The sequence below is a fragment of the Pyrus communis genome, chromosome 2 (assembly GCF_963583255.1).
Source record: "Pyrus communis chromosome 2, drPyrComm1.1, whole genome shotgun sequence".
Classification (NCBI taxonomy): domain Eukaryota; kingdom Viridiplantae; phylum Streptophyta; class Magnoliopsida; order Rosales; family Rosaceae; genus Pyrus; species Pyrus communis.
Genome location: NC_084804.1, coordinates 15,572,019 through 15,598,965, shown reverse-complemented (window position 1 = coordinate 15,598,965; position 26,947 = coordinate 15,572,019). Strand labels below are relative to the sequence as shown.

The 26,947-nt window shown below is 36.0% G+C and overlaps 2 protein-coding genes and 2 pseudogenes across 4 annotated transcripts; 1 reads left to right on the top strand and 3 right to left on the bottom strand.

Annotated features, from left to right (window-relative positions):
• The first annotated feature begins 3,351 nt into the window (after positions 1-3,351).
• On the top strand, positions 3,352-6,932 carry LOC137726012 (beta-glucosidase 12-like). The gene is made up of 13 exons (XM_068464862.1): positions 3,352-3,543; positions 3,728-3,797; positions 4,056-4,114; positions 4,264-4,339; positions 4,511-4,588; positions 4,682-4,769; positions 4,851-5,106; positions 5,313-5,428; positions 5,568-5,785; positions 5,922-5,953; positions 6,047-6,149; positions 6,305-6,413; positions 6,530-6,932. The coding sequence occupies exons 1-13, from the start codon at positions 3,373-3,375 to the stop codon at positions 6,699-6,701; spliced, it is 1,548 nt and encodes a 515-aa protein (XP_068320963.1). The 5' UTR covers positions 3,352-3,372; the 3' UTR covers positions 6,702-6,932.
• A 6,449-nt stretch (positions 6,933-13,381) lies between these two features.
• Positions 13,382-15,835, bottom strand: LOC137722486 (pentatricopeptide repeat-containing protein At2g17140-like; annotated as a pseudogene).
• Positions 15,836-18,025: 2,190 nt separating this feature from the next.
• Positions 18,026-20,377, bottom strand: LOC137724849 (pentatricopeptide repeat-containing protein At2g17210-like; annotated as a pseudogene).
• A 266-nt stretch (positions 20,378-20,643) lies between these two features.
• LOC137725264 (probable galacturonosyltransferase 3) lies at positions 20,644-24,442 on the bottom strand. Of its 3 annotated transcripts, none has more exons than XM_068463892.1 (9): positions 24,305-24,442; positions 23,941-23,993; positions 23,777-23,837; positions 23,102-23,152; positions 22,884-23,021; positions 22,581-22,718; positions 22,158-22,492; positions 21,116-22,064; positions 20,644-21,004 (listed from the first exon to the last, which is right to left on the bottom strand). In XM_068463892.1, the coding sequence occupies exons 1-9, from the start codon at positions 24,365-24,367 to the stop codon at positions 20,729-20,731; spliced, it is 2,064 nt and encodes a 687-aa protein (XP_068319993.1). In that variant the 5' UTR covers positions 24,368-24,442; the 3' UTR covers positions 20,644-20,728. The 3 variants fall into 3 exon arrangements, with proteins under 3 accessions (XP_068319993.1, XP_068319994.1, XP_068319995.1); XM_068463893.1 differs by having other exon boundaries at positions 22,884-22,995; positions 24,305-24,436; XM_068463894.1 differs by lacking the exons at positions 23,102-23,152; positions 23,777-23,837; positions 23,941-23,993; positions 24,305-24,442 and having other exon boundaries at positions 22,581-22,792; positions 22,884-22,995.
• Between the last annotated feature and the right edge of the window lie 2,505 nt (positions 24,443-26,947).

The window sequence follows — 26,947 nt, the reverse complement described above, 5'->3', positions numbered from 1 at the left end:
GATGGTTTTTGGGAAGAGAATGGGCTAGGCCCTTTGTTTTATGTCCTAAAGTGCATACAAGGCCTTCAATTTCATCCAACACTTTGGCTCCAAGCATAAGCTATTCATCCTTAGCCCAATAGTGCTCCAAAAGGCCCAAATTATTTGCTCCTTTAGCCCTTAGAACCTGAAAACATACGAAAATAACTTAAAAGACTTAAAGAACTAAGACATAACAACGTAAATGCACAAGAACAAGCCAACTAAGTTGCCTAAATATGCTCCTATCATATTGATCCAGATTTAGATGCTCAACTAGAATTTGGAGCATTCCAAAAACTTGGAGATCCAACTACAAGAAGACAAGTAGTCTGATACAATATGCATCGTTACTTGTTACTTTTCATTTTTATTTTCTTTTTGTGATTTTTAGATGGGGTACCATATAAATCTTGATTTGAATCACTGCCTTTTCTTTGACTCTTGTTCTTTATTTATCCGGGAGACGATCCCAAACAAACAGGTATGGAAGCTATAATTGTAAACCACGATCGAATCTATGGAAGCATTGGTTTATACATTCCTTTTAGTCTCAACTCTAGGAATAATATGTTTCGCTATCTTTTTTCGAGAACTGCCTAATGTTACAACTAAAAAGGTGAAATGATTTGTTATCATCTCAATTGAAGTACGAATCCTCCCAATATTGGGAGGATCCATACTTCAACTAGTCCCTTTGTTCCTCGAATGGATCTCTTAGTTGTTGAGAGGGTTGCCCAAAAGCAGTATATAAGGTGTACAATTTTTTGGTTGATAAAGGGATCAATTGGTATAATTCTTTTGTTGGTAGATTGGAGGATTACGAACATGAATATTGCTTCCCTATTGGCTGTTTTTGCATTAATTGCTACTTCTTTAATCTTACTAATTAGCATACATGCTGCATTTGCTTCTCTTGAGGGTTGGTCGGGTAACAAAAATGTTCTATTTTCCGGCACATCATTATGGTTTGGATTAGTCTTTCTGGTGGGTATCCTTAATTCTCTCATATCCTGAACCTATTTGTTCTATATCCAAAAATGAAATGACCCTCCCTCCCAATTCTATCAGGTTGTGAGACACTAGAATTCAATATAAGTCCCAAAAATTCAAATAAAGAAAAAAATTAGAAAAATTAAAGAGGGGGTCAAACTTTTGTGTTTTTGAATTGTAAAAATATATATAAATGAAAAATATTAAATCAAAATAAATAGATGTAAGCTAATAGAAACCAGTCTCTTGAAACACTAATCAATTTCTTGTACTACCAAGAAGAAGCCACCCCAATGGTATCCTTTCACAATCTTTAGGAGCGAAATAGCCAATTTGAGAACCTTGCTATTTCGATGCCTTCTTAATTAGCGTGGAAATACAATTTCACAAAACCATTGGGTTTACAGATTCAATATTAAAACTCTAACAAGAAGAAAAAGATCAAGATTAATTAATTCTTCATCCTTATCGATTCTGTACTTACGTAAAGAATTCTGGTCATAAATTTCTACTTTTTTGTTGGGTCAAATAATTTTCTACTGTTTGAATAAGTCTCTGTAGTTAATCGCCCATATTCAACTTCAAAAGTTTTGCCCATCAACAGTTGGACAGGCATAATATAAACATGCAGATAAATGACTCTTTGTTTCCGAATCCATAAAACATCTTCTTTCGCTGGAAAACTCAAGAGTATTCAAGGATTGATCATTTCAAATTAAGATGAGATCGATCGAACTGTTGTGTACATTATCTTACTTTTCAACTCAAGGAATAATTTTTTTATAAATAATGTATTTTTGTAGTATAAGTTATTAATTTCTTAATCTTAATTTGAATATCATATATACAAAAAACTATTCCAAATGAAGACTGTTTAGTCATCCAAATGTATCAATAAAATGAATAGTTCGTTATAAATCTTTTATTCAAATAATTCTTTTTGTTTAGATGATGTTCAAATAAAAATTAAGAAACTAAATGATCACAATATAAAATTTGTAGAATATGTGCATTCCTCATAGGTGGAACGCAAGGATTATCCATTCTTTTACGTACGTAGACAACTGTTGGGTACATGAAACGTGCTTTCTTTTAAATTACAGACCATGACTTGGACTTTAAACTAGGACTTTCAAAGCCAATTTTGTTTACAAATTTTAACCCTTTACTATTCTCATTCTTGTACCAGCAAGAAGAATGTGTAACTACTATACTTTGAAGGGTGTCCAAACCTTCGAAAAAACCACCCCAATGGAATCCTTTCACAATCTTTAGGAATAGCCAACTTGAGAACCTAGCTATTTTGATGCCTTCTTAATTAGAGTGGAAAGACAATTTCAAAAAACCACTGGGTTTACCAATTCAATACTAAAACTCTAACAAGAAGAAAAAATCAAGATTAAATTCTTCATCCTTATCGCTTACTACTTATGTAAAGAATAGTGGTCATAAATTTCTGTTTTTTTGTTGGCTCAAGTAATTTTCTACTGTTTGAACAAATCTCTATTGCTAATCTTCCGTATTCAACTTCAAAAGTTATGCCTTCAACATTGGGACATACATCATATAAACATGCAGATAAATGGCTCTTTGTTTCCTAATGCAGTTAACATTTTCTTTTGCAGTAAAACTCAAGGGTAACTCAAGGATTGATCATTGCAAATTAAAATGAGATTGATCGTACAGTTGTCTACATTATCTTACTTTTCAACTCAAGGAATAATTTGTTTTTATAAATAATGTATTTTCATATATATAGTATAAGTTATTGATTTTTTATTCTGAATTTGAATATCATATATGCAAAAAACTGTTCATATTGAAGGCTATGTAGTTATCCAAATATGTCAATAAAATGAATAGTTCATTATAAATCTTTTACTTAGTATCAACACTATCGATTGGGTTCATATATTTAAATGACTAAACGATCTCAACTTCAAATAATTATTTTTGTTTAGATGATCTTCAAATAAAGATTAAGGAAATGAAGTATCACAATATAAAATTTGAAGAGTATGTGCATTCCTCCTAGGTTTATCCATTCTTTTACGTGCGTACGCAACTTTTGGGTACATGAAACGTGCTTTCTTTTAAACTACAGACCATGACTTGGTCTTTAAACTAGGGCTTTCAAAGTCAATTTTGTTTACAATTTTTAACCCTTTACTATTCTCATGACTTGGTCTTTAAACTAGGGCTTTCAAAGTCAATTTTGTTTACAATTTTTAACCCTTTACTATTCTCATGAGCTAGTACGTAGACACCATATCCCTTCCTCCCTTTCTCTATATAAACCCCATGCAATATTCCAGGAGGAGATAACTTAATTATCTCGATCGATATCAAAACTCCCAAGTTATGGCAATGAAATATTCACGATCTTTGCTCTTTGGTGTGCTGCTACTCATTGGCTTTGCATTGACAAATAGCAAAGCAACTAATACAGATCCACCTGTTCATTGCGAATTTCTCAATCGCAGCAGTTTTGAACCAGGGTTTATATTTGGCACAGGTTCCGCTGCTTACCAGGTCTGTATATATATGTATTTTACACACACACACACACACATTTATATATTTCTTTTGGGATTATTTACCATATTTTTGGTGTATTTTATACATGCAGTTAGCATCCATGCATGAATTATAATGTTGACATCTTCCTTGCGTGTGTAGTAGTACTCTTACGTATATGCATGTGTGTATATTTCAGTATGAAGGTGCAGTAAAAGAAGATGGAAGAGGCCCAAGCATATGGGATACCTTCACCCACAAACATCCAGGTCTGTGATTTAATCAATTGATAATATGAAAACTTTAGCTACTTCATTTCAAAAGGAGTATAAATAGCACCTCATTCTTTTCTTCATGAGGACAAGTAAACTCCAACCTCTCTAATAACCATGCACTTTGTTGGGAGACGAATAGTACGTGGTCATGTGATATGTACAATATATGTATATACATCATCAGTGCGCACGCATATAAAAGTACTTTGCACATGATATGGATTTCACCATTATGTTTTTGAATGACTACAGAAAAAATCGCTGATGGCAGTAACGGAGACGTCGCTATAGATCAATATCACCGCTATAAGGTCTAAAACTTCATAACTTTGTCTCTTGACCCTTTATACTTGAAGGGCACATGTTAACATATTAAATTGGAGCCTCTATAAAAATAAAATAAAAAGGACAATATATAATGAGATCCTCAATATTTAATTTTAAACTTTTGTCATTTTAGGAAGATGTGGGGATTATGAAGGATATGGAGTTGGATGCTTACAGATTATCTATTTCATGGTCCAGATTATTACCAAGTAAGTTGCTCCACATCCTCATATTTGGTTGGGACCAATGTCAATATTGTGCATAAGAATTATTTTTCCTACAAGAAAATTATTCTCTTTATATACATTTAACTAAAGTAATGTGATCGAGTTATCTACTGGTTAACCCTTTTTTTTTCTTGTTCTTTTTTTTCTTATTAGATGGAACATTAAGTGGTGGCGTTAACAGAAAAGGAATTGATTATTACAACAATCTCATCAATGAACTCCTACGCAATGGTTAATCATCCTACCTTAAACAATTATTACATGAATTTTTAGAACATCATTCAATTAGACTTTTAATTTGATTTTACTGATCATGTACTACAGGTTTAAAGCCGTTTGTAACACTCTTTCATTGGGATGTTCCCCAAGCTTTAGAAGATGAATATGGTGGTTTCTTAAGCCCTCGTATTGTGTAAGTGAACAACATTTATTTTCTCATTGATAATTTGATAAAATACATACTGATGTACGTAACATAAATTTGTATCTACAGCGATCATTTTAAAGACTATGCAGAACTTTGTTATAAGGAATTTGGTGATCGAGTCAAGCATTGGTTCACGGTAAATGAGCCATATACTTTTAGTAGCATGGGTTATGCTGTTGGGACTCTAGCACCGGGACGCTGCTCTTCTTGGCAAAATCTAAACTGCACCGGTGGAGATTCAGCCATTGAACCATACTTGGTGACACACCACATTCTTCTTGCTCATGGAGCAGCTGTAGAATTGTACAAGAATAGATATCAGGTTCAATAACAGTTTCTTTCGTTTTATTTATTTATTTTTTTTTTTTCTTTGGGTCAGCATATTGGCTCCTAATTGAGAATTCTATATGAATCATTATTATTGAGTTGTAATACAAGAGGGAATACTCTCAGTAGTAAGATAATCTAAAGGTTGTATCTTTTTCCATAACTCCTATTTATTCAACCAAAATTCATATTTTTGGGCAGGCATCTCAGAAAGGCTTGATAGGAATAACATTGGTGACATACTGGTTTGAGCCTGCTTCGGAGTCAAAGCAAGATAAAGATGCTGCCTTACGATCTTTGGATTTTATGTTTGGATGGCAAGTGTCTTAATAAATTATATATAAACTCAATTACATGTTTACTTATGACTTGTAACGTTGATACAACCTAGCTAGCATTACTCTTTATATATAATGCTATAATTAGGCTAATATTTGGAAATTTCATGTTTTGTAGGTTTTTGGATCCGTTAACAAGTGGTGACTATCCACACACCATGCGATCAATTGTTGGAAATAGATTGCCAAAATTCACAAAAGAACAATCCAAGTTGCTAAACGGATCGTTTGATTTTCTTGGAATAAATTATTATACTGCTAGATACGCAATTAGTACACCTAAGAACAATTCACTACAGGCAAGCTTCGTAACAGACCCTCAAGCTGATCTTACAAGTGAGTGCGAAAGGAAACTTACTTTCAATAGCTTAAGTTCTTTGTTCTTCTTGACCTAGTTTGACTTCTTAATTACATTAATTATATTCTAATATTTACACCAATTGTATTCTAATGTTTGTAAATATTGTGGCAGCTGAGCATAATGGAGTACTTATTGGTCCACAGGTATACATCAAATTTTTCATTTTGAGCTATTTGCATTTGGAGGATTAGTTTTTTACCCCAACATTTACGTATTATCTTGAAATGGTGTTGCAGACTGCTTCAGATTGGTTATATGTATATCCAAAAGGAATTCACGATCTTGTGCTCTACACAAAGGAAAAATATAATGATCCACTCATTTATATTACTGAGAATGGTATGTCATACATACTTTTAAGCCTTGATTAAATGCAATAGTTTCACATATTTATAATGGTGTAAAATGAAACTACCCGTTTTTTTTTTTTTTTTTTTTTTTTTTTTTAGACGAAAAATCTAAATTTAATTTTTTGTGTATTAATATGTACGTAGGTGTATCAGAGTTGAATAATCCAGAACTATCAATTGACGAGGCTCTTCATGATACCAATAGAATTGACTACCACTACCGTCACCTGTGTTACCTTCAAGCGGCGATCAAGTAAGTAGTTATTAACAAATTAATTAAGGCTATATACTGCCTAGCCTTCTTAAGTTATTGGTATTTAATCATTATATTGACCTAATCCATTTGAACATTTGTGTATTTGTGTGCAGAAATGGTGCGAAAGTGAAGGGATACTTTCCATGGACATTGTTGGATGACTTTGAATGGGATTCTGGATACACCGTCCGATTTGGTTTAAACTACGTGGATTATAATGACGGGCTAAAAAGACACCCAAAACTCTCAGCACATTGGTTCAAAAATTTGCTTAAGAAGAATTGAAGGAATTAAAAGAAATTTATTGTTGATTATAAACATTTAAGTGGATAATTGTCCTTTTTATGTATTTGTATTTCAATTCCTTCCGCATTTTGTATTTCCTTTCAATAATGTAAGTATTCTTTGAGATTCAATAATTCAATAAAAAGCTATAAGAGCTGTGAATGCTACAGTAAGACCTCTCTATACAAAGGAATAACTTATTTATAGCTGTAAACAGTTTTGGTCCTAGTTTGGGTTGAGGAATAAATAGCACATTGTAATAAGTTATTATTTTCTTGGTCCTATTGTAAAGAAACTCGCCTCGACATAGTAGTAATTGTTAATAAGTACAATAATAAACAAGGCCACAAAAAAAATTTAAAAAAAAAATTCAAAAAAAAAAAAAAAAAGAACAAGTTTTAGATGGACTAAAACATTTCTATACTATTGTTTGGGATGGTTTTCTTTTTTTTTTCTTTTTTTTTTTTTCTTTTTTTTTTTTTAGGTTTTTTTTTGGAGTTGATACCACACCTTGGAGCTTTTGGGTACGTATGTAAAACCTTGTTAATATCTTCTTGTTGAAGTCAAAATATTTCTAGCTCCTCAGGATTATCTTCGTCCCCTTCTTGCCTAATTGTATTAGTGATTATTTTTTCAATTAAAGCGTGCTCAACTTTTTGCACAACTTAACACAAATGTTTTCAATTAGCTGGCTTTGCATATGACCTTGGGTGACATGACAAATTTGACAGAAGAAAACAAAAAGTATACGTTGGAACTAGTCGAAGATTAGATTGTACGTATTTGTCAAATTTACTTATAAGAATTAAAGAGTTTTAAAACTTTTGCTATATATTACAAACATCTATTTTTTATTCTTTGTTGAACATAAGGATGCTAATAGATTTTAATATATTCCGCCTGTTTAACACAGTTTTAAAATTCACGGCATCGCGCGGGCTTAATTGCTTGTAAGAAACTATTTACAAATGTTGATGCACAAAATCAGTGAGACTTTGGAACGACGTAAAGTGTCGAGTTTGTAACCATCGCAATGTTGCTCCATCACCTAGTGAGGATAATATGTAAAGAGATGGAGGTAGAGAAGCAACACAAGATGTACGTGGTTCACCTTAAATGGGGCTACATCCACGAGGGTGGAGGAGTCCTCATTATTAGTGAAGATTTTACACAAGACATAAGTTTAAGCATAATCATCATTAATGAGTTCTAATGACGAGTTTATGCACAATAATGACATTAGAAATTAATTGTTCGAGAACGGTCTCCTTGTATAGTTGATGAGGGTATTTGGCTCCCATCCAAGATTGATGTGGGACTCTAGGAGTTTTATTTTTAGGTTGACGCTTGTCGTGTTGTGATTGGTCTCTTGATTGGAGAAAAACTCATGTGCTTCGGCAAGGGTGCCTCCACATGAAGTCTACGGTGGGTCCTTGAAGGTATGAGGTTAACCGGTGCTTAGTAGTTTCGAGGGTGGTGAACTACGGAACAAACAGTGGCCCCCCAAGTTCACGAGTAAGGAAAGCTTCTCGGTTGGAGACTTGCAAAACCCAAATTGGTGAGTACTCATGAAACTTTCGAGTACTAAAGTGTATTAGCATATATTAGAAGTCCACCAAATCTCCTATCGATGAGGATTACCGAAGGAGGTGTCTTATGTTTCCCGAGCCAATGAAGAAAAAAGACTTTAAAAATTCTTTCCTCTTTTTTTTGGATGTAGCCCAAGTACATATATTTTTTTTTTCTTAAGCCCAATTCCTTCTTTCTTGTTTTGTTGAGAAAAGAAAATCTGATTGAAGTTTTTTCATTTGTGTATATAACTTGAGTGGTTGAAGCTTTTTCCTTTGGACAAATGGCTTGAAGGGTTGATGTTTTTTCCTTTGGGCACATAGCTTGAGTGGTTGAAACTATTTCCTTTAGACACATAGCTTCAGTGGCTGAAGCTTTTTCTTCTGGGCACATAGCTTGGCTGAAGTTTTTTCCTTTAGACACGTAGTTTGAGTGGTTGAAGCTTTTTCCTTTAGGCGCATAGCTTGATGGCTAAAGTTTTTTCCTTTGGATACATACCTTGAGTGGTTGAAGCTTTTTCCCTTAAGCACATAGCTTCAGTGGTTGAAGCTTTTTTCTGTGGACGCTTAGGTTGAAAGGTAGAAGTTTTTTCAAGCTTCAACCACTCCATGTATTGATTTTTCTTTGCACAGTCTTGATCAAGAGTGTGCGAAGCAATTTTTTGTTGGGTCATTCTCATGTTGTTGATGAGTTAGAGAATTGGCAGAGTATGATTTTTTTTTCTTGGACATTAGTGTGCATTTCCCACCGAAGTTTCCATTTACCATTGTTGGCAAGTAAAGTTAAGATATAATACTTGCATGTTGTCATGGTGGCTATATAGGTTATTGAAGTTTGCAACTTCGAAGTTCTTGTAAATGTTGGAGTAGAAAATGCCTGAGGTTTTTAGAAAGCCTATAAATGAGTTTCCTTCAAACCATATCCATGGCAACCCAACTAATTTATTGAAGCTACAATGTTTGACCTCCTTGTACAGTTGAAGGAGATGTTAATAATGCTTCGTATTGCATGGTGCAAATTAAGCCACTGAAGAGTTGAAGCCTATGTGTTGCTTAAAGCCTTCTGGAAGCTATACAAATTGATTGATCTCCTAAATGTGTTATTCCCCCTACGTAATGCCTTTATATATAATAATAAGGTTGGAAAGAAATCATTCTCCTCCAAGGAATACAAGTCCTAATAGGGAAGAATAACAACAATAAAAGCTAATCAATGATTTACACAATCACACTTAAATAAGAAGTTTATAACACTCCACCTCGAGTGTGTAAATACTCAAGTAAATTCGGCATCATGTGTTGTTGAGGAAGTCGACTCGTCGTCACTGATTCTAGGAACACGGTAGTCTCAATAAGTCTCACTAAAAATCCTAAGGCTATGGTAAAAATCCGAGTAAGGACAAAATAGTTAAAGAAAAATTTATGAGCAATGAAAAGTCAAATGAAATGTCTACAGGACGTCATCAGGGATATAACCAACCCAAGATGAAAGCCTCATCAAAACCTCGTCAGGTAGCAAAACCCCAGTGGAAAAAATGTTTCTAATCGTAGGGAAAAATAGTACATTAAGATCAAGAAAGTATACTTCAGGATACTCCCTTGAGTTTGACATAGTTCCAAAGGGAACTAACAATGTTACAACTCAGAATGTTTACACATACCAATCCTTGAACAAGCTTCTGAAACGTCGCCTTCGGTAGTGATTTAGTGAAGAGGTGAGCCCGATGGTCTTATGAACGAATTTGCATGACTTCAATCTTCTAATGCTCTTGTTGTTGATGTGAGAAGAAAAACTTCGACGCAATGTGCTTGGTGTTGTCTCCTTTGATGTAGCCCTTCTTGAGCATTAAATGCATGCTGCGTTGTCTTCATAGATCATCGTCGGGAAGTGAACGGCGGGGAAAAGATCGCAGGAGCTTCAAATATCACCCACAGCCGCTAGCATCCAGAAATATTCTTGAGTTGTTCAATGCATGCTGCGTTGTCTTCATAGATCGTGTACGGCGAGAATTTCTGCATTGTTGGACGAAGTAGCAACTAAGGTCTGTTTAGTTGACCTCTAATAGATTGCGGTGATTTTAATGGTAAAGACATAACAATTCCAATTGAAGTTTCATCTCCAAATAGATATCCACCATGGCTGATCAAACTTCCTCTGCAATTGAACAGATTGTACAACCTAATATCCCAAGTTTATGCTTTTGGCAAAGACCCATGAATTTGAAATTGCTTTGTGTAGGTGATTCACCATATTTCTGTCCAATTTAACTACACTAAGGTCTCTCTTTATTCTGGTTTCGTATGGAGGCTAACCCTGAAAAATGGGAGAGGAAATATGCAGCTTTCTTTTGTTTTTTTTCTTTTCCTTGTCGGTTCAGTATTGCATAGACATGTGATCTATGAAATAAACATGTGCTGAAGGCTTCTCCAATTCCAACAAGTGACATGCACTACACTTAAATCAAAAGAAAATGAATGTAGGCCACAAGTATATTATAAACCCAAATAGGTAGACACTTAAATCATAATAGACCACTAGGTTTAATTAAAAATAAGGAATTATAACATGATATTTTTCCTCCACCTCATTAATATAACTATAAAAGCACAACACTATGTAATTCCTTTCGTCTAAGTCCAAAATATCACAAGAAAATGTAGCTTTCGCGAGAAAATAAATAGTAAAATATGCGTTCATCATTACGCTATTTCTTAATGCTTCCATCCCTCCTTGGTCGTGATTTCGATCTTCCTCTTCATCATCATCAATATTGCTCTCTTCACTATAGTCTTCGGGTCATCAAAATGCCTATCACGTTCAGAATGCCTCCTTTTGTAGTTATGAAGAGTCATTGTAGCAATGACAATATTCACTTGCTTATTGAACAGACAATCAAGCATATCCCTCAAAATTGCCCCCTTTTTTCATACTCTAAACGTACGCTCAATTACGCTTCTAAGAGAAAAAGGTCTATGGTTGAATACCTCTTTATGCCCCATTGGTTGGCCACTCCTATAAAAATATGAAAGATGATGTCTTTTACCTTTATGCCCCATGGGGTGGTATTAAATTCCGAATCCATAGGTTTGATAATATATATTGCCATCTAACATACAATATCCAACATAACACCAAAATATCTACTAACGGTCTCAGAAGAGTGTTGAAATTGCTCTTAGCTATTCTTTTTTTTTTTTTTTTTTTTTTTCCTTCTTCTGTACTATGTCCTAACATATGCAAGAACATTGATAATATCACTTTCTCCTTAAACCTTTCAAACTATAGTTAGCTTGCAATACTTTCATTAACCGAATGTTACCTGTTGAAAAAATTCATACATGGAGTCTTATGCACATATTTTAGATATTATGCTTCAATAGCTCGAGTACAAGCGCATGCTAATATGTCAAACTCTTCCTCATCATTATCTAGAATGTCCATATTCAAGCGCACCTGCAAGTTAACAAATAAAACTTAACAATATTCAAGCACCTTGCCAATTAACTGTTGTACCAATATTGTAAACAAAGTATCTAAAAATTAACTCATAATTCAAAATAACATTCAAGAAAGGTGTCAAACAAATTCTAAGACATAATCCTAAAATCTGACTAAGAGTGTACAAATCCAGGATGTTTTGTAAAACTACAACTCCCTCATTGGTTGATGAACTCATAATTCAGCCAAGTAAGTTGCACACTAGGATCTTTCATGATAGAGAACATCTCTCTCTTCTCTTGATTAAAAAACAAACGAGTTGCAAACAGTTGCAAATAGCCACAACGGGCTAGTACGCTCACAATCGGTAACGGTTCAACAACCTGCACAACTTCAGGAATACTAGTGCCTATCACCAATTGCCTCATACTGCTCTTACCCTCTATTGCACCAACAAGGCGGTCAATTTGACCATACAATTTTGCAGCACCGCCAACCTTTTTCCTTTTCCTATCAAACTTACTTGTTCTCAATTCACCTTGGTCAGCTCTTTTGTTTTTTCCTTTCTTAGCACCTTTTCTCATAGATTCGGTAGTGCACTATCCCCATCATCTGATCCAATAGATTCATTTTGTATATTAACATTTCCTGTTGAGTCATCCCTACTATTTGGTAGTAGCGCACCAAATGAAGGTGCCCAAGCATTTGCACCAGTAGCAACGTCGTTTGAGAGCATCCTATCCAACTTTTCCTCAAACTCAGGAGTGATGCCTTTCTGCAATCTTCCATATTCAGGATTTATCTACAAATAAAAAAGAATGTTGTTATTATGTAGTTTATGATTACTATAACTAGAATAACATCATAACTGATACAAAGTGCACATATTTGAATCTTATTATTCCACCATTCATCAAAGGCATCCACTGTTCCCTTGCTTGGATTCCACTCTAGGTCAGTTTCTTTCCCAATTAGTTTTTTGCACAACTACCAATCCTTTTTTAGTCTATCTCACTTATTTTTCAATTGCGCTTTACTATAAGAATTTCATGTTTCTTTCCTAAAGTTTTCTATCAAATTTGCCGATCTTTCTTTGTTAAAGTGAGGGCCAAGACGACGTCCGACCTCAACATCCTTGATGCACAACTCACTGAATACGGATATATTATGATCATTGCATGTACCATGTGGAGCTCTTGCTGAAGTTCCCACCTTTTTTGCCATCATTATATATATAATATTAAAGGAAAACTAATGAAAAGGGCTTGAAAACTTTGAATTTTAATGATAGAGCAAAACAAGACACAAAGTTCAATGGAGACCACAACAACATCAAAAGCTATATGATGTATATAGATCTGGAATGGAGACCACAACAAGTCACGCAATAAAGCAAAACAAACCACAACATCATCAAGACTTACATACTATTGATTTGATGATCAAGGCATTTATGAAGTACCTCAAAGAGTCATTTCATAAGTTGTAAAGTGGAGAGCGGGAGAATAAAAAAGAGTACAACTCATGAAACATCAATTCAAAAATATTAAGAAACCGACATGGTCCATGTATAATGGTAAAGCAATGCCAGAAGTTGTTTGAACCAAAACGGATAAGAATCATGTATGTATGTCAACCATACCTGTGCACTATGGTCTGCCAATCACTTCCGCGGGTGTTATTTGGTTTCCAACCAATCATTTCCCTCTCATTTCAGTAAACCTTATCTGCTACCCTACCTTCGGTTTCCATTTCCATCATTATCTCTGAAAGTTCATCAGCCTCCTGCTTATTTCCCCTTTACCTAATCCATCAATTACTGGCAGGAATGACGGTGGATCAAATCCATATCCTTTATTCTTCATTGCATGAAGGATGCTAGCAGCATCCTCTAACTTTTCATCCTTGCAAAGTCTGTCAATGAGATCATTATAGTTAAAATTCCCCAGATAAAAATACCTGTCCAATGCAATTTCAAATAGCTCTTTAGCACTCCATATTTCCCCTCCAGCGAGCAACTCATTAAACATCAAACTATACAAGGCTTCCTTGTGGCCACACACTTAAAGCAATGTTGAATACCTCATGCACGGCTCCAAAATCACATCCCTTAGCGAAAGCTTCAATCAATATTCTGAGGGAAGATATATTCGGGGATATGCCTTTCTGCAGCATTTATAAGTGGCATCTCTGACTCTCTCTCCTTCACAGAGACTTTTCATCATGTTATTATAAGTGAATACATCAGGAGGAACTCCTCTTTCTCTCATCTCATCCATCAGTCCGTATATTTCAAAATTTTGCTTTTTCCTCCCTAATCCCAGGATTAGTGAATTATAAGTTTGAATACTCATGTTGCAACCATTTTTCTCCATGTCCTTCAACACCCGAAATGCAGATGATATCTTTCCTTGTTCACAAAAACTTCGTATAAACATATCATAAATCACTGAATCAGGGTGCAAGCTTTTCCCCAACATCTCCATGAACTTCTTCTTCGCTTCATCAAGCCTCCCAGCCTTGCATAACCCACCAATTATGGTTGAATACGTTATCAAATCAGGGATGCAATTCTTCCCATTATTACTATCGCCAACCAGGCCAAAAAATGAGTTCCCTATGTTTCCAAGAGCCACACTTCCATGAGTCCACATCCCACTCACAATTTCCATTGCTTTGTCCAATTTCGCATCATTGCATAGACCATCAATTACAATATTGCAGGTCACAGTATCTAAGCCATAACCTCTCTCATTCATCTTTTTCAGAAGCTCCTCTGCTTCTGATGTCCTTCCCTCCTTCCAAAGGCTCTGCAGCAAAGTGTTTCAAGTATGAGTATTTGGGAAGCAATTATTCGTCATCATCTCACGCAGAATATTGTTGGCCTCAAATACCTTACCTTTACTGCAGAAACCGTGAAGTAAAGTACTGTACGTCACCGTATCTGGGGAAATATTATTTCTTTCCATTAGACTCATCACCGTTCTTGCATCACGGAGTATCCCGGTTTTGCATAACCCATTTATCACAATGATGTAAGAGTAAATACTGGGTTCTATGCCTTCATCTACCATCTCTTGAAGAACCGATCATGCCTCTAAGAGCTTCCCGTTCCTGACCAGACCCAACAACCATATGTTATAACTCCCTAAATTAATAAAATCACCAGCCCTTTCCATAGATTTGATCAATGCCTCTGCTTCCCCTAACATCCCATCCTTGCAACGTCAAATTATATGTTACAACATTAGGTTGAGACAGCCCCAACTCTTGATCATCTATATGCATATCTCTAAATATTCTAGAAGCTTCAAGGATTTTCCCAGCACTACAGAGAGTCGAAATCCTAGAATTGAAAGTAACGGCATCCGGAAACAATCCATCCTCTCTACCAACTTCTCAGCCTCATCAGTCCTGCCTTGTTTGCAGAAGCTAGAAATCAAAGTATTGTACATAACCTTGTTCGGAAAAACGTCAGAACTCCTCACCTCATTCAAAACTTTCAAACCTCTGCCAGCAAGCCTAGCTCTACAATACCCACAAATCACAATTCCGACACTGTACTCATTCGGCAGACAACCTTTGCGACGTATTTTATCAAACATGTCGCGGGCATCATCCAAACGATCCGATTCACACAAGGCCCATATCAAAAGATTAAAGGTATATGTTTCCGGCTTAACCCTGGAGACGATCATGTCCTTATACAGCCACAACACGAAATCTACATGATTCTCCCTGAGAGAAGACTCGAGGAGCAAATTATACAAATACACAGAGGGGGGCTCTTCAGGGAACCGGCTGCAGAGGGATTTAAAATGGGCAACGGCCTTATAGGGGAAGTTCGACTTGGCCAGGGTTTGCACGAGCGAAAGGAGGCAAGGGCGAAGGGTTTGGAGGGGCTGCGAGTGGAGGAGGAGCTGGTGAAGGCTGTCGATTTCGCGGTGCATTTTGGAGTGGATGAGGATACGGGCAATGACGGGGAGGGAGCGGAGGCGGAGATCGGAGGAGGGCGAGGAGGATGAGGATGTGGGGGAGGAGAGAATGCGCTTGAAGAGGTGCCATGCTAGCTTGGGATTGTTGGCGTTGTTGAACAAAGCCTTGGTGAGTGACGTTGTTGGGTCCATGTTTTGGCGGGACTAACTGTTAAATATTTTTTTGTTCCTTTTTATTTTATTTTATTTATTATTTAACAAGTGTCGTTTTTAAGAAATGAGATCATAGAAGGAGGATTCTTTACCTTCCTATTCTCATCCCTTTTCATCTCTGTCTCTTACACATTATTTTTTTGTCTTATTATCTCTATAAAAAAAATCAATGTAAGATGTTGACGTGGCTTAACCATGACTATTTAAATAAGAAGGCATAGAAGGGTATAGAGATTATGAGGGTAGAGAATCTTCCTCCGAGATCATAACCTCCTCTACCAAAATGAAGACATGAGCTAATAGGTGGCATGACATGGCTGCTAATGTATGGGAAGTGTTATTGACACTTCAAAAATCTTATTTTACGCTCCTCACAAGTGTATTTTTCTTTCTAAATATAAAAAGTTTGAAATGTAGGATGAGAATTTTGAAGTGCCTATAACAATTCCCTAATAGATTAGCAAAATGGATATTTTTTTTCCTTCATTTTTCTAATAAATAGTAGAAGTTAATCGTGTATCAATTAACCGGTGAATTGACATGAATACGGCTAATATAAATAGATCAACCAGTGAATTGACACAAATACGGCGTATATAAATGGGTCAACCAAACAGTCATGTATGCGACATTAGACCTACTTTTATTTAGCAGTTGAAAGGGTGTCCGTTGTGCTCATAACTTTGGACCTGCTTCACTTCCTCTTATTGTCAACCCTAATCCGTTTAATTACGTCTCACTTGGGTCCGCCCTGCCCACATGGTGCAGCAACTTAGCCCTGCTTGAGGGACGACGGTACGACGTTGACAATGCTCTAATTGCTACAACATTGCGTTTTAAGGTAATTTCCACATCATTGAGGATTCGAAGGTTTTGCTGCCAGGGGTCACTGGAGCTTCTACTTCCCATGCGCGTCGTCAAGCCAATGAAATTGTTCACCGCCTTGCTCGTTTTCCCCAAGCGACTGCACTTGGTTCGAGGAATCACTGGATATTATTATTGATGTATTGTTGTCGGATAGTAGTTCTTTGATATAGCAGGAGCTTCTCCTGTTTCTCTGTAATTGCTACTATTCTCTGAACACTTAAATCAATGAAATACCATATCGTTGCTAAAAAAAAAAAAAAAAAAAAAAAAAAAAAAAAAAAATGTACTTACTTAAATCTGTAAACAAACTACCATCAAAAGATGGAAGGTATATATGCGTGAGACTACACGATCTTTGATACACCCACACAAAAAGCCTGCAATGTTGCATGTCTTTGCTACGTCATGTGCCACAAACGTGAGACACCAGTTACATATGTGCAAAGTTTATTTCCACCCGTACAAATCGCAGTCCATATTAAGCATACACGTGGTTCAGGTAACATTCCTCTTACTTAATGCACAATGTACCCACAAAAAGAGAATCATAATGGTTGAATATTACAGATGAGGACATTATACGATTTCTTTACAAGATTTTTGTTGTGAAATTATAAAGTAAATAAAATATAATATTTACGAAGTTCGAGAAATGTGTCTACGTACTCGCGGCAGCAATAGTATTTTATTTCATTATCTGAAATAATAGGAGTATAAAATAATTCTTACTATTTCCTCTTATTCTCTAGCCTAGCTCATTGGTATTCTCCATATGTTTCTCTTCTTTGTGTGTTGTGTTTTTTTTTTTTTTTTACTCTGAAATCATTGATCTTTTATCATATTGTTGACATTTGTTTGTTACGTCATCAATATTTAAGTTTTATGTCATTGATATATAATTTTTTTTCAATTCAGCAATGGTATCTGATTTTTACCATTGCTAAATGATACAAAAATTACCCTGTTAGAATGAGTCACCATTCTATATATATGTCACAAAAATTACCTTTTTTTTGTTTTTTTTCCTTTGTCAAGTTAGGTTGTTACCTATCTCTCAACCGTATAGGAACAATGTTATAAGGAGACTTCCGATGGCATTTGAATGCCCCTTATACGCACAACTAAGTGATTTGTGTGAAAAAAACTGTATTTCATTCCAAAAAAGTCATCATGCATCGTCCACATTTTCGCATTAGAGTTCATACGAAAACAAGTCCCGTATACCGTCCTAAGTCTTTCGTTTCCCGAAAACTAATGGTAGAAAAGCAAAGATGTAGCGTAGGGTATCGCATAGGGTTCTTCCGGAAGTTTTTTCAATTTTCGACACTGAACCTACACCATCAATCCCAGTCACCACGAGCAACTGACTAACGAACTTTGTTCGATTAAGTCGAAATCTCGAGCATCGAATGCGTATTTCGATGAGAAGGTGAAACGGATTTGGAGTGGGAATTATCAACACCAGCAACAAATCTACATGCCTTGTTACCAACATGCACTAAGCTGTAACCAGCCACAACACTCACCCTTCTTTCCTTCACCAGCCTTCTCATACTCGCTGCATCAATCCACAGCCCGTTCGCCGCATAAATACTCGACGCCAGTAAGTACCCGGCTGAGTTTTCAGGCTCCAATTCAGGAACACGAGAGGCAGCTTCTAAACCAACTTCGCTGTTCCTAAAACTTCTACAAGCACTCAATAATGCACCCCAAGCATTACTTGTTCCGGAGGCCATCAAACTTTCCGGGCCTTTTCTTATAAATTCCATTGCTGTTACAAGCTTTCCTGCTCAACTCAACATGTCAACTACACAAGTGTAATGTTCCAATCTTCGTTCAACTCCATGATTTTGAACCATTGAAGCGAACAAGGAAAGGCCCTCTTCGACTAAACCTCCATGGCTACACGCAGATAGCAGAGAAAGAATGGTCACTGCATTTGGTTTCAAACCATACATATTCATTTCTGCAAGCAAAGATAGCGCTCTTCATTTTTGCAAGCAAAGATAGTGCTTCATGGCCAAGACCATTCATTCCATACGCAGCTATCATGGCACTCAACGACACAATGTTTTTTTTTTCCACAAATTTGTCCAAATGCCTTTCTTGATTCTCCTATTGCCCCACATTTCTGAGTACATGTCAACAATTGCAGTTCCGATGGCTTCTTGTGCTGCTAAACCTCTTCTAATAGCAATTCCATGAGCCCAATTCAACTGAAGCTGAACAAGCGTCAAAAACATTTATGATGGCGATCTATTGGGCTTCTGATCTTGTCCCTGCACATCATCTAATTGAAGACTGCAATTGCTTCATCAGGTCTGCCACAACTGGCAAAACCTCCAATCGTATCGCTCCACGAAACCACCTCTCCTTTCTTCATCCCTCTGAAAAGTTTCCGTGCAAGTTCAACATCGTTGCACTTCGCATAAGAATCCATGAGAGAATTTAGGAGCAATTCGTTTGATTTGTATCCCGATCTGATTGTTATGCAGTGCACCGACTTGCAATGAATCAAGCCCAAATGTCAGATGTTTGAAGAACATTCACAAGAGTCACTTTGTCCGCGTCAATTCCTCCCTTCCCCATAGAGAAAAAACAGAGACGGGGCCTCCAAATGCTTCTCGTTGAACACAAATCCAGATAAAATAGAATTCCACGAGACCTATTCCTTCGCGGCATTGCCTCGAAAACTTTAAGTGCAGAATCTGCATCACTGCACTTGGTATACATATCGATCAAAGAGTTTCCAACAAACATATCACGATCTAGACCTCTACAGATTACCAACCCATGGACCGCCATTCCCATGGTCAAGCCCTTCAAATTAGTGCATGCCTTAAGAACACTGACCATTGTAACACCATCCGGTCTAATGCCAAGCTCAGATACCATCTTTCGGAACATCCGTATCCCAATTCGAGCTTCCTCACAACACTCAAAGCCACCAATCATCACACTCCAAGAGACAACATCTCACTCACGCATTTCATCAAAAAAGTTCCGTGCGCTGTCCATGTCACCTTCTTCTGCATACAGACTCAACAAAGAGTTCTGAACCAAAGATACAAAGCAAAACCCGCCTCGAATCACATAACCATGCACCGCCAGCCCCTTGCACTTAGCTCCGAGGCAGCGACAAGCTTGGATTACAAGCACCAAAGTAGAGTTATTAGGCTGAAATTGAAACCCATCAGCAGAAGCCCCAGCATTGTTCAACCACTACAACCCTTGTGCCAAATCACCCTCATCAAGGCACCCACAAACCACAATATTCCAAGAAACTTCATCTCCGCTCCTCATGCCGTTGAAAAAGGACATACAGCCTTGGCAAGAACGACGTTCTGTGGAATATATGACTCATGCTCCAAAACACACAATGCAGAACCCAATTCCCCTGCTTTGACGTAAAAATCCATGGCGGAGTTCGCCACGGAAGTGCAGGATTCAAAACCGGTCTTGATCAAGCTTCTATGCACCAGCTTTCAATGAGCGTAGCGGTCATCATCACGTGATGTTATGATATGATTAATATTTTATGAACGTAAAGTATTAAATATTAATAATATAATTATATATATATATATATGTTCTATAATATTAGTGAATTAGTAACAGCGATCCTGTGTTCAATTTCCCCTCCCCCAATCTCATTTGTATCAACAGAAAAATGTGAAAAAAAAAATGACTATTTACGTTCAGCAGCCAGCATAGAAACAACAGAAAAGAGAACTACCATAACCATCAACGAGCATATGATAAAAAGTGTATTTCTTAATATGATTTTCGGCAATTTTTCACACTCGAGACTATGGATTAGATTTTGGAAGCTGTTAATAGCACTCCCAAATAATAAGTACGGTTTCCAATCTGCAAAAATATCTTCTCTTCCTAGACTACAATGGCAACGCCTCCGAACGAAATAAAGAATTTCGAATTTCCATTTCTTCTTCCGACGACGAATATTACAAGAGCGTGTGTGTGTGGTGGGGGGAGGGTAGGTTTTTATTCACTGATTCTACAAAGTCGAAGGTAAGGGTTATCAAACATTACATATTTTGACCAGTATGCCTTGTATTTTGAAATAGCCAGATCCAACCATGGCTTGTAGTTTCCGTTGTAATGGATCACAGCTGCATTCTTTATCGCTGTTTGGTTGAGGGCTGGGTCATAGCCGAGTCCCAACGCATGCCAACCCCGATCCAGCGGATAGGTCAGGTTGTAAAAAGTTATAAGTCCTGGTGGCAATGTCCCAAGTTTCCAAAGAGTTCTATCTTCATTCTGCAAAACAGTTCTTCCATCAGTTACAGTTTCTTAATTGGGAATATCTTAAGAACTTGAGAATGAAAAATGGAAAATAATGGGAAGAACGGAAAAGGTGATGAATTTTACCATGTCTTGCCAACGATGATATATTCCAGTGATGTTTCGCTTCCTCCACTCCTTCAAGTCGAAGATATTCATGCCGTACGCCCAGCCACAAGCATGGGGATCGAAGTTCGCAGAGATTAATGGATTTGAGAAGTTGAGATATTTATCATACCGATGGAAGCTCTCTTTACAGGTCTCTACTGCACCATTTACATTCCCGTGAAGATCAACAGACCAAAGAGGTGTCAAATCCTTCTGAATGACAATATCATCATCCAGAAATAGAATCTTATCCAGCTTCGGGTAAACATCCGGAAGATAGAATCTCAGATGATTCAGCAGGGACAAATATTTTGGATTCCGATATTTGAGATGGTCAGAACCAATAGAGAGGGAAGAAGGATCATTTGCCTTGAAATAATATTCTTGAAGTCTGGCAGATTCAAGCTGACGGAGAACAGAACACGAAGAAGAATTCAGCCACTTGAAATCATCAATGTTTTCAACCTGGACTGTTGCTCCTCCTGCAGGAGGGTTGACAATAAACCACATTCTCATAGCAGCATAATTTAGTTTGTCAGTGACTACATGAAAAACATGCTTGTTGGGTTCCTTCGCATGCACTACGGTAGAATTAACAACCACTGATGTTGCTAAAACATTATCAGAAAATATGGCATAGTGGTAGAGAGAAGGATCCTCAAGCTTTTCTTTGTTTGCATCCTCTCTATTATGATAACCCAACAAGAAATAGTCAGATGTAAGTTGTAGAGGAAGGCAATGTAATGGTTTAGGGACTATTTTTGCAGCAAGCTGAATCAAGAATGCACTCTTTTTCTTCAAATCATTTACTTTCTCTTCAGTTGACTGAAGCATGGCTCTTAACTTCCTTTCCACAGTGAGGCAGTCATATAGTTTGTCCTTTGCCGCGGAGAGAACACGGCCCATTGCTTTTGCTCGATTAAATGCACTGGTAAAAGAAAAAAGAAATGAAATTAAAACTCTGCATGAAAAATCAAAACTGACCCTGGTAAGCTTGCAAGCAGTTAAGGAATAGAAAAACCTTGAATGAAGCTCAAGGTCTGAACTTGCTTCTCCAATAGCATGCTGACTGAGTTTAAAGTGTTTCATGAGAGAATTAAAAAGATCGGTTTCATTCTTAGACTTGGCAATGTTTGCGTAAGCTTTGGCCATTATGATCTGGTCCTGCATAAGTTTCAAGGTTGAATCAGAATTTGGGCTTTCATAATCACTCCTCCATATGCTGTACTTTCCCTTGACTAGGGGGTCAAAGTCATTTGATCGTTCAATTGCTGCTGCAGCCATCTGGTTATTAGCTTCTGTATCTTTTCCTATCAACTCTGCGGTCCGAAGATTCCTCCTTTCTTGCCGCATTACCTAATGGGCCAGGAAAACGTTCAGAATTCAAACCCAACTGAACAAAATGAATAGAGTGAAGTAAAACAAGAAGCATTTGACAATTCACCCGACGCTTGAGCTTCACTGGGCTCATTGATGATAGGCGAGGATATGGGAGTTCACCTTCTCCAGATTGATGATCATCTGTAGGATGCTGAGTCTTTTCTTCAAATATCATTCCAGATTGAGATGAATCCTCCACCATCTGGAAAGTAGCATTAACTAAGTTAATTTCCTATCATGTTTCTATCACAACTCCAATCCAGTTCAACTAAGAGCCTGTGACAAATAGATACGTAGAAGTTGTGAAATTTCAATCTATGCGACCCTCATTTCCTTCAGCTATGATTAGAAACTGAATATTCAATACCTGAAAACTCTTTGGATGTTCCTGCTTTCCATCAATAGGATTTTCCAAGACCCAGGAAGCAGATAGGTCCCCCATTCTAACCCTACCACTTTGCACAGCTCCAAGATTGTTGCTGTATGTTGCAATTATGTCAATATTCTGTTCAGGATGGGATAAAAGACATAAGTACCAATGGCATATACTCCAAACATAAAGAAAAAGTACCCGTTATCAATTACCTTTTCATCTGGAACAGTGCTGGCTCCAATAACGGAAGATGCACCCTCTCCCTGCTCAGCCAGCATATAGTAAAGATTTGGCAATATGAGATGTTTACATAGCCACTTCAATTGACGATAAAGATAAACATATGAATGAAGGGTTTGTGGGTGTCAGTCACAGATCATATCACTTCAGCGATCAATCTACTCTACTCTACCAATCATATGAATTCTACCAGTCATTCTATATCACTTCAGCGATCAATCTATCTCTCATATATCAACCCAGTAAGGTAACTTAAACGATTGTAGATCAAATAAAATTCCTCTGGAAATATCCTTCCGTGTAATGTATTTTCCTAGATCATCAAGAAAATGACAAAGGATAACTTTTCTCATAAAATAAATATCTAGTAATCTATATAACTAATTCCGAGAAGCTATGCAGAAACTATAATTCCCAACTTAGGTTCCATTTCGTTGTCCTTTTCTAAATGGCCCCAAATGTTTCCAAACTAAGAACTCTCTCAACAAATAAAAAATATAACACAACTGGATGCAAGGCCATGAAAGCAAAACGAACATAGGCGACTAAACATGTGTGTTTCCTACAGGCTGGTACAACTAAACTAGCATCACCACAAATGCATAGTTACTAAATTAACATTAAATGAGGAAAGACGGGATACAAACCTTGCTATCTCGACATTGCTCGCAGTCACATAGCGATCGGTATTTACTGATATCTCTTTGTCTGAATTAAAATCACTAACAATAATTAAAACAATAAGAGAAAAAAAATTGAAACAAAAACAACAGAAGCAATTCCGTAAAACCAAGAACAAAGCGGGACATACCGCGTTGTAGCATCAGATACATCTGCTCCAACTAGGTCACAGTGGAAGGCAACCTGAATTAATTGATTCATCAAAAGCAGAACTTAATACCGAATCTGAAATAAATTGATGCATAACCAGAAACTGCTCATATAAGTGAATGATCCAACGGTATAACACTAATCACTAAACCGAGATTAGCACTAATCATTCAATCAGAGAATACAGCAGAATCTGAGCTATCGGTCTCGACTAATACAATTAGATGAATAATTAGCGGATTATATGCATAATAAAGAGGGATCTGCGACTGGAAGTTATGGAAATCGATCCGCCATAGAAACAAAAAAACCCTAGAAAATCACAGAGAGAGTAAACTTGTTACCAATGAGATGCAGAGGATAAGCAGAGAAGCGAAGCTAGCCGACGTTCTCGGAAGAACTTCCATTGCCGATGTACAGACAGAGAGACAGATGGACAGAAAGAGAGAGATCGTCGCCTCTATTTCTGAATTCCCATTCACTCGACGACATGCCGTCCTGCTCCTTTTTTAATTTGATGTTTTCGCCGATTTACCCTTTTAGTTTTTAAATATTTTTTAGGCAATTATACCTCTTAATTTTAATTTTTATATTCGTCACGTGTATAGTTCCTGAGCTATAATTTGAGTTAGATATTTAAATTTATAGGCATAAACAAACTTAGTGGTTCAAACATAGGGCGTTTGAATACAGATGCCTAATTTTTAAAATTTTGAGATTAAATATTTATGTCTTTTAAAGTTTTGATTAAACATTTTTCTAGAATTTAGGTATGACATGTAGCCTTTTTTATAATGTAAAATTACCCAACTTGCCATTATATAAATATACTTTTTAATTCCTAAATAATACACCAAACTCTTAAAATCTTGTAGATAAATATTGTAGAATTTAATTTCAATAAAAAGTCTTTCAAAGTACACATGAACGTGACTTGCCATTATATTTAATATACCTTTTAATTCTTAAATACTATATATAAACTCCTAAAATCTTGTAGATAAATATTGTAGTATTCAATTTCAATAAAAAGTCTTTCAAATGACACATGAAACGTATATTTCTTCTTGGTACATATTCGATACGTTACTTAATATATCTTCTTGGTACATATTTGGTATGTTTGTATTCTTTTTTGTATGCATTTGGTACGTTTATATATCTTTATGGTACGTTTATATTTATTTTAAAAAAAATTGGTACATATATTTCTTCATATACGTATTTGGTACGTTATTTTTATATATCTTCTTGGTACGTATTTTGTACGTTTGTATTTCTTTTTCGTATGTATTTGGTAAATTTATATATTTTTGGTATGTTTATATTTATTTAAAAAAAACATATTTGGTATGTTACATTATATATCTTCTTGGTACGTATTTGATACGTTTATATATATTATCGGTACGTTTATATTTATTTTCAACAAAACAAAAAAAAGATCAAAGAATAAACTGAAAGATACAATGAAGAACAGATTTTTGTAAACTCCTAATCCTTGTACTAATATACAAGACATACGCAAATTACAATTCAATATAAGTCTCGAACTCCTTATCCATAGTGGACTAAACAGCAACAACAATATCACAGCAAGATTATACTGTAGCAGCAAGCATAGTTGATCCAGGCTTCTTTGGTTTATCACAAACAACTCGGCAATTTTTGCTTTTTGAGTTTCTCCAATTTTTTTGCCTTTTTTTCGTTTTTCTTTTTCCAACGTTCCAACGCCAGGAGGGATCCAAATAGAAACAAAACCTGAAAATTAATGGGATACATATCATCTTTATTTGCAATTTGGAAAACTAATGAGGTACATATCATCTTTATCTTTGAATTTCAAAATTCAAAAAATTGCCGAATAAAAAACCCTCTCCACAAATTAAAATTTGCAAATGATCATAGCTTTAGTAGGCAAAGAACGTAGCTTTTCTTTATGAAGTAATAATTTAGAGCAATTTTGTATTTACATAAACTACTAAAAGACTAAGAAGATGGATCAATGTACCAGCCTCTTGATAACACCTGAAGCAGTAAAGAATATTGATGAAACCTGCTCAACGTACTAACATTAAGCCACCGAAAACTGAGAGTAAATAGCAAAACGTACCAGCATTAAGTTGCCGAAAACTAAGAGTAAATAGTAGATTACATATACGTCTAATTATCTCAAATGATAACAAGATAAAATTGTGAAAACAACCATTAATTGAATTGGATAAACCCATTCAAAATTCAAAAATGGAAGATCACAAAATCAAACATGGGAGAGAAATCCAGGTTCTCATCAAATGCAACAAACCAGAAACTACTTCCTAAAATAAAGGTCACGTACAAAGAAATATCAATCTAAAAGAATATATTTAAAATTCAATAATTAGCATTTTAATTTAAAAAATACAATAATGACATGTAATTTAAGTAAATGTAAAAATGCTGATGTGGCTATTGTTTAAGGTGGCTATTGTTTAAGACAGCTTAATCAAATCTTAAAATTGAACCAATGTTTAATCTAAAAGTATTAAAAAATGCAGGAGATTCTAATTTAGACATTTCTTATTTATAGTTCAAGTTGTACAATATTACGACTCGTTTAAAGTGGGACAACCATGACACGAAATGATTAAAAATGGGACGGCTTCTAGCCTGAAGATGAGCCATATGATAAGTAGAACAAGAACCGATGTTAAAAATTTGAGCCTTACCAACAATTGGTTTTATTAGGAGTCCTCAAATTCCATAAGTTACATATAATTACACGTGGGAACATATTCGGAAACAATATAATCATATGTATCACGTTGTCACATGTGATTGACTAGCTGAATTATTCATCTTGACCAAGCCAAATTCAGATATCTTGACAGTATACAACTGCACTACAAGATATGAAGGATTTGAAGGATTGTGCGTGCCATTTTACTAATAAATTGAATCAAGTTAAAAGAAAACATATAATTGATTGGGCACTAAATGCACGGGCA

Coding starts and splice junctions, on each gene's coding strand:
- LOC137726012 (XM_068464862.1), top strand. CDS start 3,373: ATGGCAATGAAATATTCACGATCTTTGCTCTTTGGTGTGCTGCTACTC. Junction 4,589..4,681: donor CAATGAACTCCTACGCAATG/GTTAATCATCCT, acceptor CATGTACTACAG/GTTTAAAGCCGTTTGTAACA. Junction 5,107..5,312: donor TGTACAAGAATAGATATCAG/GTTCAATAACAG, acceptor ATTTTTGGGCAG/GCATCTCAGAAAGGCTTGAT.
- LOC137725264 (XM_068463892.1), bottom strand. CDS start 24,367: ATGGAAGTTCTTCCGAGAACGTCGGCTAGCTTCGCTTCTCTGCTTATC. Junction 23,153..23,776: donor AGCAATGTCGAGATAGCAAG/GTTTGTATCCCG, acceptor CTGGCTGAGCAG/GGAGAGGGTGCATCTTCCGT. Junction 22,719..22,883: donor AACATCCAAAGAGTTTTCAG/GTATTGAATATT, acceptor GCTACTTTCCAG/ATGGTGGAGGATTCATCTCA.